This window comes from Camelina sativa, chromosome 16 (genome assembly GCF_000633955.1).
Source record: "Camelina sativa cultivar DH55 chromosome 16, Cs, whole genome shotgun sequence".
In the NCBI taxonomy this organism is placed as follows: domain Eukaryota; kingdom Viridiplantae; phylum Streptophyta; class Magnoliopsida; order Brassicales; family Brassicaceae; genus Camelina; species Camelina sativa.
The window spans coordinates 24,144,378-24,162,282 of record NC_025700.1 but is presented as its reverse complement, the minus strand read 5'-3'; the positions used below and the strand labels follow the sequence as shown (position 1 = coordinate 24,162,282).

Here is a 17,905-nt window from a genome sequence, read left to right as displayed (position 1 = left end):
TATTTTTGGTCTTTAGACAAAATGGCCGGAACAGTCTGAGGAGCTATTGGGATTGATTGTGAATTCACTTAAAACCCTTGATGCGGCTGTTCCTCAAGGTTGTCCAGAGCCTAGACGACGACCAAACTCTGCTCAAAAGATTGCTCTTGTTTTAGACAGAGCGCCCAAACATTTGCAACCAGATTTAGTTAGTCTGGTTCCAAAATTGGTTGAGCATTCAGAGCACCCCCTGGCTGCGTATGCACTTATTGAACGGCTTCAAAAGCCTGAAGCTGAACCAGCGTTGCGTGAACCAGTACGTAGTCTCTCTATAGCCTTTCTTTCCCTTGTTGTACTCTTTTTTTTGTATGTTGGAGGCCTAGGAGAATGCATGAGAGAGTGTAAGTTCTTATCATGATCCAGATGTTTGAACATCTCCTCCATCTGACGTTTTTCTTTGGAACAGGTATACAATGCTCTTACCCAGTTAGAATGTGACAGTGAAGTGTGGGAGCACTTACTTATTCAGTCATTTGAGCTTCTGAATGACTCAAATGAGGAAACGCTTGTGGCGGGCATTCATTTTACATTTAAGACTGCCTCCCAGTGCCAACACCTACCTGAAGCCGTAAGCATTCATGTCTCAGTTTTTCTTCTTTGTTGTGTGTAAATATTTCCTAATCTCGGCTAACCTTAGATTTTCCTTAAACAGGTAAGTGCAGTGCGTGAACGGCTCAAAAATCTGGGTGCTGATATGTCTCTTTGCGTCCTTGACTATTTAAGTAAAACTGTACACAGTTGGCCTGATATTGCTGAAATGATACTTCGGGACATCAATACTGACGACAGTCCAGTTGGCAATTTTGCAACATTACCCTGCGGGACATTTCTGATTGGTGAAAATGAGACTGCCTCCGAAATGGCGGATTTGATGGATGAACATGAATTCTATGCAAATAGGCAGTTTTTTGATGTCTACATTCTGCTGGAAATGTTGTCCATATCGAGCCTAGCTGAAGAGGCATCTCAAACGTTCGAAAGAGCTGTTGCTCGTGGAGCCATTGTTGCTCAGGCTGTTGCCATGGTCCTTGAAAAACAACGTGTTGAGGGCCCAGATCAGAATGCTACAAGTGGGGAAGCTTCTTTTAAGCATCAAGATCCTGTATTGGAGGGAGAGGCTAGTGAGCAACCAGCCACTGGAGGGATTGATTTCAGGACAATCCTTAATCTTGCTGAGACATTAACTCATTCTAGAGATCCTCAAGTGAGGGGATTTGTGAAAATGCTATACACAATATTATTCAAATGGTTTCCGGATCAGCCCTTTAGGGTTCAAATGCTAAGGAGACTTGTAGATAGATTCACCAGCCCTACGAGTAGCAGCCACGATTTAGACTTAGACTTGGAGATTCTAGCTATTCTGATTTTTCAGGAGCAAGAGGTTGCTAGACCCGTTTTAGCCATGCTGAAAAAGGCTGTGGAACATGCAAATATTGACAGGGCAGCCCTGTGGCATCAATTGCGTGCAAACAAGGAAGAGCTTGTCCGGTTGAAGGAAGAAAAGAAGACGGAGATTCAATCTATGACAAAGGAGAAATTTAGCATCACACAAAAATTAAGTGAATCTGAGGCTGCAAACACCCGTCTTAAGGTATGTGCTTACTTCATTTTGTCTGCTGTGAGAGTGTGACGATGCTGGAAGTTTTTGGCATTCTGTGATCATACAGCTTACTAATACTATGTATCAAATGGCAGTCTGAAATGAAAGCTGAGATTGACCGCTTTGCTAGAGAAAAGAAGGATCTGGTAGAACAGTTTCGGGATGTAGAGAGTCAGCTGGAATGGATCCGATCAGAACGTCAAGATGAGATAGATAAGCTCTCGTCTGAGAAGAAAACTCTTTTGGATCGCCTTCACGAAGCAGAGACGCAACTTGCTTTGCTAAAAACTCGAAAGCGTGATGAACTTAAGGTACGGACTTGAAATAAAATGTGGAGAACATGGTTGCAGAAAATGAATAATGATCAGATATTTTATTATTACAGCAAATTGTATATCTCACTTAACAAGTGATGCCATTTTCTTTGTTAAAAATACAGAAGGTAGGAAAAGAGAAAAGTGCTCTAACTGAGAAGCTAAAGGTAACAGAGGCAGCTCGGAAAAGATTTGAAGAAGAGTTGAAACGGTATGCTACTGAAAATGTAACTCGGGAGGACTTACGCAAGTCACTTGAGGATCAAATCAGGCAACTGACACAGACAGTAGGGCAGACAAAAGAAGAGAAACGGGAGAAAGAAGATCAGATTGCTCGGTGTGAAGCTTACATTGATGGAATGGAATCCAAACTCCAAGCTTTCCAGGTTTGATAGAGACAGAACAGATATATGTTTTCTATTTCTGCGTTTCTCGTTTTAGAGCTCACTTAAACTCCTCTGATGTGATGATACTTTTCAACAGCAATACATCCACACACTAGAATCCTCACTTCGAGAAGAGATTTCAAGACATGCGCCACTGTACGGTGCCAATTTAGAGTCTCTATCGATGAAGGAACTGGACACAATAGCTCGGATCCATGAGGAAGGGCTAAGACAGATACATGCCCTTCAACAACGTAAGGGACACACTTTATCACATGGTCTCCCTCAGGGTCACACACTTTACCCGACTACACCGCCTCAGCTTCCTCCAATGGCGATCGGTTTGCCACCTCAGCTTGTTCCTAATGGTTCAGGGGTTCACTCAAACGGCCATATCAACGGTTCCGTCAGGCCTTGGTTTAGCCACCACACCTAAAAAAAAAAATACGTCTTTTTTCCATAGGAAGACTACGACAAAAGTATGATGGCCTCTTGAGTTTGTTTTTGAGGTAAAATCAATCAATCAACATCATCAATGTTTAATTTTCCTTATATATTTATTTTTCTCTCAGATTTTCTGGGGGTCTTATTTTGGCTGTGGCTCAAAGTAGAAGATTAATAAAAAATAGAGGGATGGGATACGTATGCACAAATTTCACTGTGAAAGAAAAAAAAATGTTGTAAAAGCTGTTTTGGAATCAACAGTTGCAAACATGCAAAGAGCCTTCTGCTTCTCTTTGTTTTTTTTTTTTTTTGGCTCATGTCTCTCAGAATTCGGGTATAAGCTAAGCTTGGGAGGATTGCACTGACAGGAAAGCTTTTTTATTTGGTAGATCACTAAACACTTTCTAAAGTTTGAATTTGCAGACTAGCATTTATTAAGATATGCTTATTTAGAGAGAAATCTTGTAAAAATTGGTTAAATTCAGATCAAATAAAACCGGATTAAATGATTATCGGTTATAGATCGGTTCAAAAGGGAAAAGTAAGATTTTAGGTAAAACGAAAAGCTTGTGTAGTTTTCTAAAGAATTATATCTCAGTTTTCTAAAGAATTATATATCGGTTTGAGTGTACAAATGAGATTGTTAAGATTTAAATTTTACAATTAGAATAAAATTACATATGGGTTTGTTTATAAAAGAGCAGTTTAAGTTTTTTTTATTTTACAATAATGTATATAAATTTTGTTTTCTTATTTTATAAGGAGGTGAATAAAGAAGTTCAGTCTTATGGGTGAACCCAAAATTTGTTTGCCTTCGAAAATACTTAATTTTTTCTATTAGAAAAAAATGCAAAATTTCAAACAACACATGATTGTTGCTTAGTCAACATTTTTTGGAAAATAGATAAACTTTCTATTAAATATATATGTTGTTTTATATGAGAGCTAAAAAACTTGAATCATTTTTATGTGTTTATTCAGAAATATAAATTATCAATCATGGAGTAGGGATATTTGAGAATGTAGGTTGCAACAACATTGTATTCCTTTACAATAGCCCCCCGGATATCCGTAGGTAGCGCACACTGAGTTGCAGTCTGGCTTAATTCCATGTGAACATACCCCTGGACAAAATTCATCATTTACTGACCTTGCTTCTGATCCTGTAAATAAATTAGCATACACTCATTATTATGCAGTATTACTATATTCCTTAAAAGTAATTGTATACTATGAAACTAATAAATTTAAATTAATAAATATATATATATATATATATATATATTTTACTTATTGCTTGAGCTACCAATCATGGAGTGATATTTTAATAATGTTTAGTTAACAGAAAAAAATATGAGCAAGAAATTTTGTGTCTTTGTGGGAAGAGAATAACATTCTTTATGTTCTTCAAAATTTTGAAACTTTAACTATTACTAATTATAGTATATTTAATTAATGTTTGGTTGACAAAAATAATAATAATCATAGTATATATATATTATGATGCATTAGTCTTATTTATGTAGTTGACAAACCTGTGATCAAGAACATTAAAATGATAGAAACTGCAATGAAAGGGTATTGAGATCTCCGAATATCCATCCCTCTATTTTTCGTTTTTTTAAATCTTGTTTTTTTTTGGATGATTTTGGAATAGGTATAGAGATTTGAAGCTACTTATATAGTCAAATTCTGAAATCTTAGTCAAATATATAAAATTCTATTCAAACCTACCAAATTTATTGTTTTGAAATTTAGTCAAATATACAAAATTCTAGTCAAACCTACCAAAATTATTGTAAAAATGAATTAGGATGTGGTTGTCTCTTGAAAATGAATTGAATTAGTATGCATTAACTTTGACTTTGTAGTATAAATCTTTATACATACTATAATAAACACAATATTTCAAAGATAAAAATTCTTTTATTTCAACTTATGATATATTATAAATATGATATCGTATGTTTAAAATATATGGAAAATGATACTTTCCAAATTATTTAAATTTTTTGAAAAATATATAGTAATGTTCATATTGTAATCAAGAGGTAGGGGTACCTCAAGGAGTTTAAGATGTGAAATAGGACGAATTCAGAGAAGGATTTGATGAACTTTACAAACACTCAAATGTATTTGAAAATAAATTCGATTAAAAACTTATAAACACTTTTTTTTATTTGCAATAAAGTTGTGACCTAGGTTGCATGGAAACGGAAACGGATATGCGGAAGCGAAACGTTTCGGAAACGGAAAACGATTTTTTTTTCTAAAATTAGGAAATATAAACGTTTTGAAAACGTATGGATATAAACATGTATATATATGTATATATTTATAGATATATATATAAATATATAATAAAACACTAAACATAAAAATCATATCAAAAAGCTTCAAAAAAACAAAGCTTCAAAATATAAATTTTAAATAGTTTAATTAAAACACTAATAATATTATATATTTATATCTATAATAAAGTTTTATATTTCCAAATTATTTATTTATTAAGTTTTAAACTAAAAAAAAGTTTATGTCGTGTTACCAAAACGGAAATGGAGTTTCCAAATAGAAATTTCTAGGAATCGTGTTTTTGTGCCTTGTTTCCGAGTTTCCGTTTCCGAAACGTTTCGGAAACAGGAACCGGACCTCGAAAAGAGTTTCCATGCAACATAGGTTATGACGGCTCTGTCATTCTATCGCAAATCCCTTGCAAATTCGTTCTTAGTTTGCGAGAAAATTAATTTACTTACCAGTATCTAGCCAATCCTTTATATATTAGTGAGGTGGCACTCCCTCGTAAATTTATTTACTAACATATGCATCTCTTCTAAATTTTCCTAGCAAATTGATTCGTTTGTTATAGTGTTGGAAGGTCTGGTGGAATGAAAGAACAACAAGATCCAAGTCCCACAACAACCTCACAATGTCACTCAAGCTCAGATCTCTTTCTCCACGAACAGATCACATACAAATTACAGACACAAAAACCTTTAGCAAAGCTTATAGGAACTCTCGGAAACTCTCTCTTCCTTTTACACAAAATAAATAGGTAGAGTACTCAAATATTATTTTATATATCTATATGGATGATACCTTTGTTTTCAAATTTTATATATTTAGTTGTTTAATTTCACGGTTTAAAAACATTACAGTAGAATCTAGTATTAGTATCCAATGATACTGTGCAACGTCACTAACTTCACTAGGATATATATTACCCGGAGAAAACACCAAAGTTTCAATGCGATCAAATAAGTCCCTCTAATAAAATTCACATTTTAAACATGAAATTGGGCTGATGGTCTTTTTGCCTACAACATTTATTGTTGGAAATAAACAATCTCTCCAGAGATAATGAACTGTTTCTACAGATGATAGATTAAACAGAAGCTGGAACTTGAGAGTCCACTGACTTCAGAACCTCCTCTCCCATCGCCTTGCAGCCAACCAGTTTCTGATCACACATTCAAAAAGACAAAAAACATTAGTACTGTTTGTTGTTGCCTGCTAACACTAACTAGGGAAAGTTTCTAAGGAAAAGTAACCATGTTATAAAGAGACATACAGTTCCTGCGGAGTAAATGTCTCCAGTTCTGAATCCGTTGTTCAGAGCAACCAAAACTGCGTCTTCAATTCTCTTGGCTGCCTTTTCTTCTCCAAGTCCGTATTTCAGAAGCATTGCAGCACTGAGAATTGTTGCCAACGGGTTTGCCTTATCCTGAAAATTCAAAGAATGGACAAATTGTGCTATTTACTTTTGGCATACAAAGTAGTTTTCCCGAGTTTGTTTCTAAGTATAGAGTTAGAACCTGTCCAGCAATATCAGGTGCAGAACCATGTATTGGTTCAAAGAGTCCAGGTCCCTGTATTAAACATGGCAGGTTTATTATGTTCAGACTAGATCATACTGCTACATACTCAAAAGATCAGATTATTGTTTTATATCATACCGAATCACTGAGACTAGCAGATGGCAGCATTCCAATGCTTCCTGTGATCATTGAAGCTTCATCGGATAATATATCACCAAAAATGTTGTTCGTGACGATGGTATCAAACTGCATTTATGAAAAGATCAAATCGTTGTAAGGATTTACACTCGTCCCACATAAATATGTGCTATCAAGACTGACCAGTTTGGCAAATACGCGTACCTGTTTTGGGTCACGAACAAGCTGCATCGCGGCATTGTCAACATACATATGTGACAGCTCAACATCAGGATATTCAGAGGCTAATGCTGTTACTCGTTTCCTCCATAAAATTGAGGCCTGCATAGATGAAAAATTGCATTAGCTTCAGTCTTAAATGCGTTACACATGAAAAAAATGAGAGATGAAAACAAGTCAAAGATCAACCGTACTTCCAAGACATTAGCTTTGTCGACTGAACAAAGCTTGCCACGCCGTTTCCGAGCAGTCTCGAAGGCAACGCGAGCAATTCTATCAATCTGAGGAACATAAGAAATGCTTCATTAGATATTTCTGTAGTACTCAACAACTAGTCCACGGGAATCTTTATCTGAGATTTTAAATGGGGTACCTCGTGAGCAGCATAAACCTCAGTATTAAACCCAACTTCCTCGCCATTTTCATTGGTCTTTATGCCCCTTGGCTCTCCAAAGTAAATACCTGTTACCATGAGGCAGAATATTTAACGATATTGTCCCACTAAAATAACAAGAACTACAATAAGCTCTAATACACTAAAACAACAACAAGTTTGAATACAAAAAATTGAACTGACCTCCTGTAAGCTCCCTAACAACCATTAGATCAACACCTTCAGCTACCTCTCTCTTCAAGGTGGAAGCATCCACTAACTGTATAACAAGCAATAATTTGAGTGACTTCCACACACACGAAACAAATAATTCAGGCCACCATTCTGAGGAGGATGGGGTTACCTGTGAGAGAACTGTAGCAGGTCTCAGGTTTGCAAAGACTTTCAGAGCTGCACGAAGCTGAAGTAAACCCTTCTCAGGCCTCAGATGTTTTTCATTGTTATCCCATTTGTACCTTTTACAAATTATACCAACACGAAAATTAAAAAAAAAAAAAAAGAAAGAGGCAACAAGAGTGATTTCTTGGAACAAGAGAGAGAGAGAGAAGACAGACCCTCCAATGGCTCCAAGAAGCACAGCATCTGATTCTTTCGCAGCAGAGATGGTCTCCTCCGGCAAGGGAACTCCGACCAAATCCAAAGCAGCTCCTCCAATGGGCATCTCCTGGAAGCTAAATTCAACTCCTGATACAGAGCACAAAGTCAATCAATGTCGTAAGAAAACACTCCCCTTTGATTACAAACACCCACGATGAACAAGAGAGAGTGAGAGAGAGAGAGAGAGAACCTTCCAAAGATCCAGCTTGGCGAAGCACATTTTTGGCAATAGAGACAACCTCCGGACCGATGCCGTCACCGGGAAGGAGAGTGATGTTGTATCGTTTATTCCCAGGGGAAGCAACAGCGCATCTTACTCTAAAGGGAGATTGTTTGGAGACAGCTCTGAACGTAGCCGGAACCTTGACCGGTCTGATATTCGTCTGCAGAGCCGCCGCCGCCATTTTAGGGAGAAATGGATTGGTCTTTTGCAGCGTGCGAAACTGAGTTGGAAGTGTGATAGTGTTCTGTAATCGGAATCGTGGGTTGTGATCCGACGGCTAAGCTTAGAGAATATGAGTTTTTTTTAATAAGCCCTAATGCTAAATAATGACGAAGACGATCACTTGTCCACGTTTGATAATTGTTTAAATGGGCCGTTATTAACTTAGCCCATTAAGTTTTAGTCATTTTTTTTTTTTTTTTGCTGGCTATTGTTTTCTTTTTCTCCGGTTTAACTCAATTTTTCCGCGGAAAAAAAAAAGTGAAAACAAAAAAAAATGATATAACCTTCTCAGTCATTCAGAAGGTCTCAGTTTGGATGACTAAATATTAAACTTCATCGCTTAGGAGAGGACCTCACTGCGTACGACGGCGATGACGCAGATCATCAGATCCAGTCCCGTTCTCGCTTTCATCGCCTTACAGATTTCCTTCATCTTCTTCGCTTCAACTCTCACATGCACTTCTGGGTAATGAATCTTTCTCTGGGAAAACCATCTCAATTCTTTCTCGTTTTAGCCTTAGTTCTTCTAGGGTTCTTCCTTCTATTGATGACTTGTGCGGCGTCATTTGATGTTTTTCTCCAAGATCATTGGTTACTTCCTTCTTATGTGCTCTTTGTATGGTTTATTATTGTTGTGCAGGTCTGAGGATAGTTGTTATACCATTACTGGTAGAGTGAAGATTCCACCTAGTAGGTTTCTGATTACACACCATTACTGCTTTTTTCTCCTAGCTTATTGTTTGGTTATGCGACTGCCTTATCGGATCGTCTAGAGCTTATAATCAAATCTCTAGACCTTATAATTTGCTGCTATGCGATCTTCCCGTGTGGTGCTACGAATTATTGTATTCACTTTTCCAATGATTTTTTTAATTGAAGCTTGAATTGTATCAGCATAGGTTAGGTAGGAGCAATTCTCTGAATGTTTTTCATATATTACCTTAACTTTACATTGGTTTGTTCCTAGTATATGAAAATGGTATGTAGTAAAAATCATCTCTTTAATACAACTGTGCCTGAAGTAAGTGTGTTTTGCTTAAGAATTCTGAGTAATATGTTTTGAATGATACTTTCTCGTGTTTATCATTCTTAATCTATGATACATTGAACTCCATGGAACTGATCTATTTAAGTTATTTCCTAGGCAACGTTATTGGTCACACAGAAAAGTTCTCAAATGTCAAAGTTTTACTCAATGGAGGGCACAAGATTACGTTTCTCAGGCCTGATGGCTACTTTACTTTGTATCCTTTTGATCCCTTCAGCTACAACAGTTTCTTTTGAGTATATTACTCACATTAAACTTGCCTTTAATATATATGCCAAAAGAAATTCCCCTTCTGTATTGAGCTTTTTTTGGTGTTGCTAGAAATAGATCAGGAGAACTAAATACTGTATGGTGTCACCAAAAGAAGAGTAATGAAGATAATTCTTAATTTTTGCTGTCCTTAACTAACCGGTTTGTAAAGTCACAAAGTTCCTGCTGGGACTCATTTGATTGAAGTGTCTGCAATGGGCTACTTCTTTTCTCCTGTAAGCTTTTTTTTTTTTTTTTGGTTTTGTATGATTTCCAAAAATGCAGCTTTGTAAGGACCTGGTTCTAATGTAACTATGGTTAACCAAAACTAGGTACGAGTAGATGTTAGTGCTCGGCATCGTGGCAAGGTTCAAGCAACACTAACAGAAACCAGGAGGAGTCTTACTGAGATGGTTTTGGAGCCATTGAGGGAAGAGCAGTACTACGAGGTGATTTTTCACATGAATCTTGTCATTATTGAATTTTTCCCAAGCCTTTTGTTTTTCTTACTTGATTCTGTAAAATACTACAGATTCGAGAGCCTTTCAATGTTATGAACATTGTGAAAAGTCCAATGGGTCTCATGGTGGGATTCATGGTCGTGGTTGTGTTCCTAATGCCCAAACTGATGGAAAACATAGGTACGCATTAATTACCCTCGACTTGTATGGAAACATTCTGCAACTACATAAGTCATAACTAGCACCTCACAATAAGCCAACACATTCATCTTCTGAGCTCTGCCTATATACAATACAAATGTGCACAATGGATGTTCTTGATCTCTTGTCACTGATTCTTAGAGCTCTTAACGCTCGTGAAATGGTTGTTACATTGTAAGTTAAGCACACCTAAATTGTGTCATAAAAAAACAGATCCAGAGGAGATGAAGCAAGCACAAGAGGAAATGAGGAGACAAGGTGTGCCTTCGCTAACGAGCTTGTTGCCAGGCGCTGGGGCTAGCCGCTAAGAAGTTCCCTCGGTTGAGTAAAATGGATGTAATCACGAAAGGAGCAGAGAAAGAAATGACTCTTTTGAATTTGGTTATAACTCTTTTGAGTATCTCTCTATCTGACATGTAAAAAAAGAAGAAGAGGTCTTCTTATCCTTAAGGGCTTGTTGTATACTTAAAATAACACTCTCTAGCTGACTTATTTTTACTTGATGTAATGAGGGAGAATATGTAACATGTTTCAAATATTCTGATTTTACAAAATCTTGCGTTGACTTCACCAGTGTTTGGCAAGACTAGCCCGACCAAAACCTAACCCTCTGGGCTAAGCAGCGAGTCTCGTAAAAAGAAATAAATTAATATTTTTGGCAGAAAATTTTCAATTCCCCCTATGATGAGATGAACTCTTTTAGACTACGGTTTAACCGATCTTCTGAAGCAAAAGCAAAACAACACAGAAACCGAAGAAGACGCATTCATAGCTCCTCCTTGTTGTTCTTCACTTCTCGATTCTCTGATTTTGAATCTCTATCTGACTCACTCTCTCTCTATCTCATTCCTCTCTCTGATCGTGGATTGAGATGGAGAGCTTACCGACGACGGCTCCGTCTAAATCAGAACGACGAGGGAGGTCCTCCAAGTCTTCTCAGAGTTCCTCCAAGCCTTCAGTTATCATGGCTTTCTTCTCTTGCCTCGCTTGGCTCTACGTCGCTGGCCGGTACCTTTTCTTTGCCTTGTTAGTTGATTCGATGGATTAATAGAATAGAATCTCACTCTAGATTTGTTCTTCGGATTCGATTTTCTCCTAGTTTTGGTATCGTGATTGAACTGGTTTCTTATGTATGGTTAGGTTATGGCAAGATGCAGAGAATAGAGTGGTACTCAACAATATTCTTAGGACGAGTTATGATCAGGTTTGTGCCATTCTTAGTGCTCTCTTGAAATGTTTGTTTGTTTCTTAAAAATAGATATTAAAGTGATAATCTTCTTTGGAGGTTGTAGAAGCCTAAGGTTCTTACGGTGGATGACAAGTTGATGCTCCTAGGATGCAAGTAAGTTTAGTTTTGTGGTTGCAATGTGTTTTCCCCGTTGTGCTTGTGATAACAGATTGTTGTGTACTTGATGATTATCTCAGAGATCTTGAGAGAAGAATTGTTGAAACTGAAATGGAGTTGGCTCTTGCAAAGAGTCAAGGCTATCTGAAAAACTCGAAAAGTGGTTCTTCTTCAGGAAAGAAATTGCTTGCTGTGATTGGAGTGTATTCAGGTTTTGGAAGTCATCTAAGGCGTAATTCATTTAGAGGGTCTTGGATGCCACAAGGTAGATTCATCGAGAAACTGTTTTTTCATTTTTACCCATTTGGGGTATTATGATTACTGACTCTTTTTTTTTGTTCTAAAGGTGATGATGCTTTGAGGAAACTTGAAGAGAGAGGAATTGTCGTTCGTTTTGTGATTGGTCGAAGGTTTCTTTCCACTAACTATATCTTTGTTTTATGTTTGATGTATCAAGTTTTTGATGTATAATACTGATGTTAATGTTTTAAGAATTCCAGTCCAAATCGAGGTGATAGCTTAGATCGAAAAATTGACGAGGAAAATCAAGCAAAAAAAGATTTTTTGATTCTTGTAAGTAAATGATATATGAAAAGCATTAAGCATCTTTTGGTTGCCTGCTTTATTGTGTTATGTTAATTTTTGCTTCTTCGGGTTTACTGGTTTGGATTTTAATTTTGTTCTTGGCATTACTGGTATATTAGGATAATCATGAAGAGGCTCAAGAAGAGTTATCCAAGAAAGTAAAGTTCTTCTTCAGTGCTGCTGTTCAAAACTGGGATGCAGAGTTTTACATCAAAGTTGATGACAATATTGACCTAGATCTTGGTAAATTAATACTTGTGAAATGATGTTTTGTCTTATCCTGCTTTAGCAATTCATGCTGAATTATCTTGGTTACAATCCCATACCAACAATTTTACTTGTGTGATAAATTGTTTTTAAATATGGTAGAGGGGTTGATCAGCCTACTTGAAAGTCGACGTGGTCAAGATAATGCTTATATAGGGTGTATGAAGTCTGGGGAAGTGGTTTCTGAAAAGTTCGTATCATACCCAACTTTCTTATATTTGCCTGTCATTGAACTAAGTAATTTCCATCTACATGGGTCTGTGTTCAGGGGAGAGCAATGGTATGAGCCAGAATGGTGGAAATTTGGGGATCAAAAATCGTAAGTGAAAGCAATACTTAAAGGGTCTTCTGTGAAATCAAGATCTTCGTTGGTATTGTGCTGTAACTCAATATTATTCCTTCATTACATCTAGGTACTTTCATCATGCAGCTGGTTCACTGTTAATACTATCTAAGAATTTGGCTCAGTATATAAACATAAACAGGTTGGGCTCACAATCTTAAATTCCCTTGAAGAATGTCATTGGCATTGTTCCATGTTCGGTTCACCACTCATCACATGTTCTTTTCTTTCACATATACATAAATGCAGTGGATCATTGAAGACATATGCGTTTGACGATACCTCCATAGGGTCTTGGATGATTGGTGTTCAGGCAACGTACATAGACGACAATCGCCTTTGCTGCAGCAGCATCATACAAGGTTTGTTTTTAATATCTTTAATATGATTTGACTTTGCATATGTATATGCTCAAATCTGAGTATTACCCTTTACTTTTACAGACAAGGTGTGTTCTGTGGCTTGATCAAAGGGAGTGTCTTCCAGCAAAGCCTCTGGTGTATCCATGGCGCTTCTGTGAGGTGGGCTCTTTGGAATGTTACCCGAGTTAAGATTGATTCAGAATCAAATTATCATATAGGGTATACTCAGGAATTTTAGTTAGAAAACAAAAACAAAAACATTATTAAGTTACATAACTGACCACAAATAGTAGACTCAATCCCGGCTTCGAACTATAAGTTTGAGTGATGGAGTAATTTTCTTTGGAACTTCTAAATGAAAAAATACTTTACTTCTTCTTCTTACTCTCTTGTTTTGACATTTCTGATGATTGATACGCTCATGGCTGTCCATGTGATGATGCACATAGTGATACAGTCATATAGTTACATTTTTTTTTTTTTTTGTTTTTGAAGTAGTCTTGGTTTTAAGATTTAATTATGTATTTAGCTTTCAGCGGACCATAAGGTCTGTTTACTTTTCCAAATGAGTCTGGACATCTTCTGCATAAGTGTAACCTGCAAATTACAAGTTTTAAAATTCTTTAATACAAGCGATTATATGCTTCTTCTACGGTGATATCATCTATTATTACAAAGTTCACAACGAGTATCTGAACAAAACATCTTATTATTTTGCAAACATGTGTTTTGTTTATTTCGGTAATCTCATAATTAAACCTGTACTGGAATAATCCAAACTATCATTGGCACAGATGGATTTGTGACCAAACTTTTAACGGATATTTCTTGAATCACTCTATGAAGTATGAACACATATTTGATATTATAATAAGTTTTTTTTTTTCGATGTTTCCTCAATTAATATATGTAGGATATAAATATATTTATATGTATCTCATGAAAGAAAATAGATTTCATATACTAGTGAAAGAAAATATATGTATATATACGAATAAGAGTCGGACACTTAATCACTCATCCCATTGGAGTCATGATTCAATATTCAAATACTGATAACATGTTGCAATTGACTAATGTAAAGTTGTGTTTTGATAAATAATGAAAACAAAAGTTGGTGTCATATCGACTACATTTTCCACCATCAGCAAAGGTAATATAAGAACAGGTTGCATTAGAATACACTATATGTATTTCTGAACTACTTATTATAAAATGTGTTATGTGTGGATAAGCTAATTTATTTGAAAAAGGAGTCACTATATATAAGAACGACCTGGTCTCCTCAAGTGATTTTTTTTNCAGTTTGTGGTTGATTGCCTTGTTGTTGATTCTCTCTTTGGTGATTTCATCTTGTGGAGCTTCAACTCAGTCATACAAAATCCGCAAACATTGTAAGTAGTCTGATGATTTTTCATTCGATTTAAACCATATTTGCTTATTCTTGTATGACGACTAACGTAGATTTATTTAACAACGATGTCAGTGAATAGAAGAACACCACCTAGTGATTCAAAGCCCGCACCCCAGTATCTTAGCAAGCAAGAAAGAAAACTAGAGAAGCATAGATCTGCTGTATATGGGTTGTGGTGGTTAGACGAACTGATTTTTAAATATTACTAGATGGGTATCCGCGTTATGTCGCAAGATTTTTTTTTTTTTAACTTTCGGTTTAATGTAATATTTGTACAAATTCAAGTAATTTAAGTAAAAGTTTTGTCCAAATTCTAGTAATTTACTTCCAAATCTAAATTTATTTCTCAATCATTTGGTTACTACAACTTGTGTAGACTTTTGATCGTGTGTTCGTTCATCTCTTACCTTTTTTTTATGGATCATCCTTTTTCCAATGCATGAAAAACAATGATCTTACAAGAACTTTTGCATGAACCTTGAACAAAGGAGAAGCTATGGGAAACTTTTACAAGTGAGAGTGTTGTTCTATGAATTTAAACCATACCACAAAATAATTCTATGATTAGGCTTTTAAGATATTAAAAAAAAAAATCAAATAGGTTTATGATAATCATGTATTCATGAGTTGTTGGATATGTACATTAATAATCATATAGAATCATATATGAGTTGTTCGATATATCATCGATAATCATATATTCATGAGTTGTTGGATATATCATCGATAATCATATATTCATGAGTTGTTGGATATATCAATGATAATCATATATATTCGAATGGGTTGAGATCACGTGTAACATCGCCATCAATCACTAAAATTTTGGTTTTCCATAGAAGACAAGACGCTTAATAACTTTCAACTTTTCAAGCTGAATAATCCTCGAACTTTGTAAGTGGCGTTACGATCTTCAGTCTGAGACGACAAAAAATAAAAATAAAAATATCTATAAGTTCTAATTAAATCCTAATTAAAACAGCTAATAATGTGTATTTATTGAAATTTGATTGTTTGTCTTTTGCAAGTGAGAGGTGTCAGCTGACAAATACAAAGAAAAAAAAGAACTTTAAAAAACTGATATGGTAGGATGGAGAGACTTTGTTTTGCTTTTACTGTATTGATTCTATTTTGTAGTTTATGAAAGAAAGAAAAACACAGAAAATGAACCAAAAAAGTATTTTAATATGTTTCTTACATTAGCTACTAATAAAACGTACCGAAGTTACAGAAGTTTAGGTTATAAAGAAAATTAGATCCATATTTGCGCATGAGTCATGACCATATTTTTGTTTGAGATTATGTTTATTTTGATCCAACATCGATGTCATAATATTTAAACAAATTAAATAGTTTATAACTGATTTTCGATTATTTTATAATAATGTAATTGGATCGATGTCTATTAGGGTTGGGATAATTCGTCCATTTAGTCCACCATCAACCCTGACATTTACCACCATATAATTAAATAATACAAAATTTATTACTTAATATTCCTATTTTTTCTATATTGCTTGCTATAATTGTACATTCAACTAAAAAACAAGTTGACCAAAAAAAAACTAAAAAAAAAAAAGTAAATCGAATAAGAAGTTCCAAACTTAGATGTCAAGTAAGTAAGCTTGGTTGCAGGCGAGGACATGCCTGCTTGACCAAATTATGTTTCTATCGTCCTAGCTCTACAATACTTTTAATTCTTCTTTCCATGTGTTATCAGTTCAAAGAAACGTGTTGGTGACTTGGTGTTGCACTGACCAATGTAAGAGGCGAAATGTCAAGAATGTGCTTAAGGGTTTAGGGTTTCGATTATAAAAAATAGGTTGGTATCGTTCGACTACAATTTCCACCGTTAACTAGATGCGTGTGGATGAGCTCATTTATTTGAACAGAAAGAGTCAGTAAACTCATAAGAACGACTTAGTCTCCTTAAGAGTTCTTTTCATTCTTCTTTTTTTGAGAGATGACTCAAAGTTAAAGTCAAAGTCATCTCAAATATTTTCTTATATCTCCAAAAGTCTTGATAGAAATGATAACTTTGGGTGAACCAAAAAAAAATAAGAATGATAAATTTCGTTTTCCCATGACTACGTCGAAGACTCTTCTTAGTTATACTAAGACAGACTATATGGTTTCTCTACGCTACCTTCATTCTACACCTCATGTTTAAAATTTCAATTAGTATAACTATAAATACATGTCCATGCGTAGAACTAAGATATAAGAAAATGAAGGGAAACTTGTGGTTGATTGCTTTGTTTTTGGTTCTCTTCTTGGCAATTTTCTCGTGTGCAGCTTCAACTCCACCATATGAAATCCGCAAGCTTTGTAAGTAGTCTCAGTATATATTTTTCTATATATTTTTGCCGTAAATTTATATGATTTATGTTAATTTATCTAACAGTGAATATAAAAACACCACCTAGTGGTTCAAGGCCCGCACCCCAATTTCATTAGCTAGCGTGAAAGAAGAACACTAGAATTGCCGTCAATGGGTCATGGTGGTTAGATGAACTGATTTTGAAAGATATAAACAGGGTGCACAGTTAAATATTTTGTATTTTATAGTTTTACATTTGTTAATAAAATTAGATTCATATATTTATGGAATTATAACTTTTGAAATAATATTACATATTTGCTTTGTGATGATAATATATATAATTTGAATTCATGGGTTAATCATTATCCATTTCATCATAATTCAACAAATTATATGGTTTTATAATTAAATTTTCAATTAATTTTTATCTGAATGTAATTGCATATGCATTTTTTTTGTCAACCACACTTTAATTAAAATATTAATTGTGTCATCATTAATCTGCAATTTATATTATTGGCTCAACTTCAGTTGTAAACCTCTTTCTACTTATTACAAGAATGATAAGGAATTGAACCAGAGCTCAAGCATTCTATATTTTTTTTTTATGTGATGTTGTTTTAGGTGTTCGCAAGATTTGTAATAGCCAGTCTCTTTGACTAGTTTCCAATATTCTTGGTTTGTAGCAATGGAAAAAAAATTATCCGATAATTTTTAGGGTATAGATTATTAGGTGGTGTGAAAAGACAATTAATTCGTAAATTAATGTGATAAAGATAATAAAGGGATGGTTGACAAAACAAATATATATATATAATGATAAAATTTGATTATATATTACGATAGATGTGGGCCTGTGACTTGTGAGATCTCTTTGTAATAGAACTTGTTAAAAAAAAAAAAAAAAAAAAAAAAA

At 35.1% G+C, this 17,905-nt stretch overlaps 5 protein-coding genes and 2 long non-coding RNA genes across 7 annotated transcripts in view; 5 read left to right on the top strand and 2 right to left on the bottom strand.

Moving 5' to 3' along the window:
- The window catches only part of LOC104753989, a 7,968-nt gene extending 4,820 nt beyond the window's left edge, over window positions 1–3,148 (top strand). The window contains exons 5-10 of the mRNA XM_010476156.2: window positions 17–295; window positions 446–607; window positions 692–1,630; window positions 1,735–1,950; window positions 2,079–2,339; window positions 2,437–3,148. Coding sequence (XP_010474458.1) covers window positions 17–295; window positions 446–607; window positions 692–1,630; window positions 1,735–1,950; window positions 2,079–2,339; window positions 2,437–2,775 — 2,196 coding nt within the window. The 3' untranslated portion in view covers window positions 2,776–3,148. The remainder of the gene's footprint in view (window positions 1–16; window positions 296–445; window positions 608–691; window positions 1,631–1,734; window positions 1,951–2,078; window positions 2,340–2,436) is intronic.
- Window positions 3,732–4,427, bottom strand: LOC104752168. The gene is made up of 2 exons (XR_761902.2): window positions 4,319–4,427; window positions 3,732–3,946 (listed from the first exon to the last, which is right to left on the bottom strand). It is a non-coding gene; the product is annotated as an uncharacterized LOC104752168 (long non-coding RNA).
- LOC104752167 (3-isopropylmalate dehydrogenase 2, chloroplastic) lies at window positions 6,023–8,476 on the bottom strand. Its single transcript, XM_010474232.2, has 11 exons — window positions 8,137–8,476; window positions 7,904–8,033; window positions 7,693–7,804; window positions 7,533–7,608; window positions 7,329–7,417; window positions 7,150–7,236; window positions 6,941–7,057; window positions 6,737–6,844; window positions 6,596–6,649; window positions 6,352–6,504; window positions 6,023–6,240 (listed from the first exon to the last, which is right to left on the bottom strand). Exons 1-11 carry the CDS (start codon window positions 8,348–8,350, stop codon window positions 6,166–6,168), a joined length of 1,215 nt encoding a protein of 404 aa, XP_010472534.1. The 5' UTR covers window positions 8,351–8,476; the 3' UTR covers window positions 6,023–6,165.
- Window positions 8,705–10,906, top strand: LOC104752166 (ER membrane protein complex subunit 7 homolog). Its single transcript, XM_010474231.2, has 7 exons — window positions 8,705–8,857; window positions 9,032–9,081; window positions 9,536–9,635; window positions 9,861–9,924; window positions 10,021–10,137; window positions 10,221–10,329; window positions 10,564–10,906. The coding sequence occupies exons 1-7, from the start codon at window positions 8,763–8,765 to the stop codon at window positions 10,656–10,658; spliced, it is 630 nt and encodes a 209-aa protein (XP_010472533.1). The 5' UTR covers window positions 8,705–8,762; the 3' UTR covers window positions 10,659–10,906.
- LOC104752165 (hydroxyproline O-galactosyltransferase HPGT3) lies at window positions 11,048–13,629 on the top strand. The gene is made up of 12 exons (XM_010474230.1): window positions 11,048–11,358; window positions 11,491–11,554; window positions 11,643–11,692; window positions 11,776–11,960; window positions 12,042–12,105; window positions 12,196–12,268; window positions 12,400–12,523; window positions 12,650–12,737; window positions 12,816–12,866; window positions 12,961–13,032; window positions 13,140–13,252; window positions 13,334–13,629. The coding sequence occupies exons 1-12, from the start codon at window positions 11,222–11,224 to the stop codon at window positions 13,354–13,356; spliced, it is 1,044 nt and encodes a 347-aa protein (XP_010472532.1). The 5' UTR covers window positions 11,048–11,221; the 3' UTR covers window positions 13,357–13,629.
- Window positions 14,555–15,016, top strand: LOC104752164. Its single transcript, XR_761901.1, has 2 exons — window positions 14,555–14,646; window positions 14,739–15,016. It is a non-coding gene; the product is annotated as an uncharacterized LOC104752164 (long non-coding RNA).
- Window positions 16,843–17,328, top strand: LOC104752163. Its single transcript, XM_010474229.1, has 2 exons — window positions 16,843–16,994; window positions 17,071–17,328. Exons 1-2 carry the CDS (start codon window positions 16,895–16,897, stop codon window positions 17,121–17,123), a joined length of 153 nt encoding a protein of 50 aa, XP_010472531.1. The 5' UTR covers window positions 16,843–16,894; the 3' UTR covers window positions 17,124–17,328.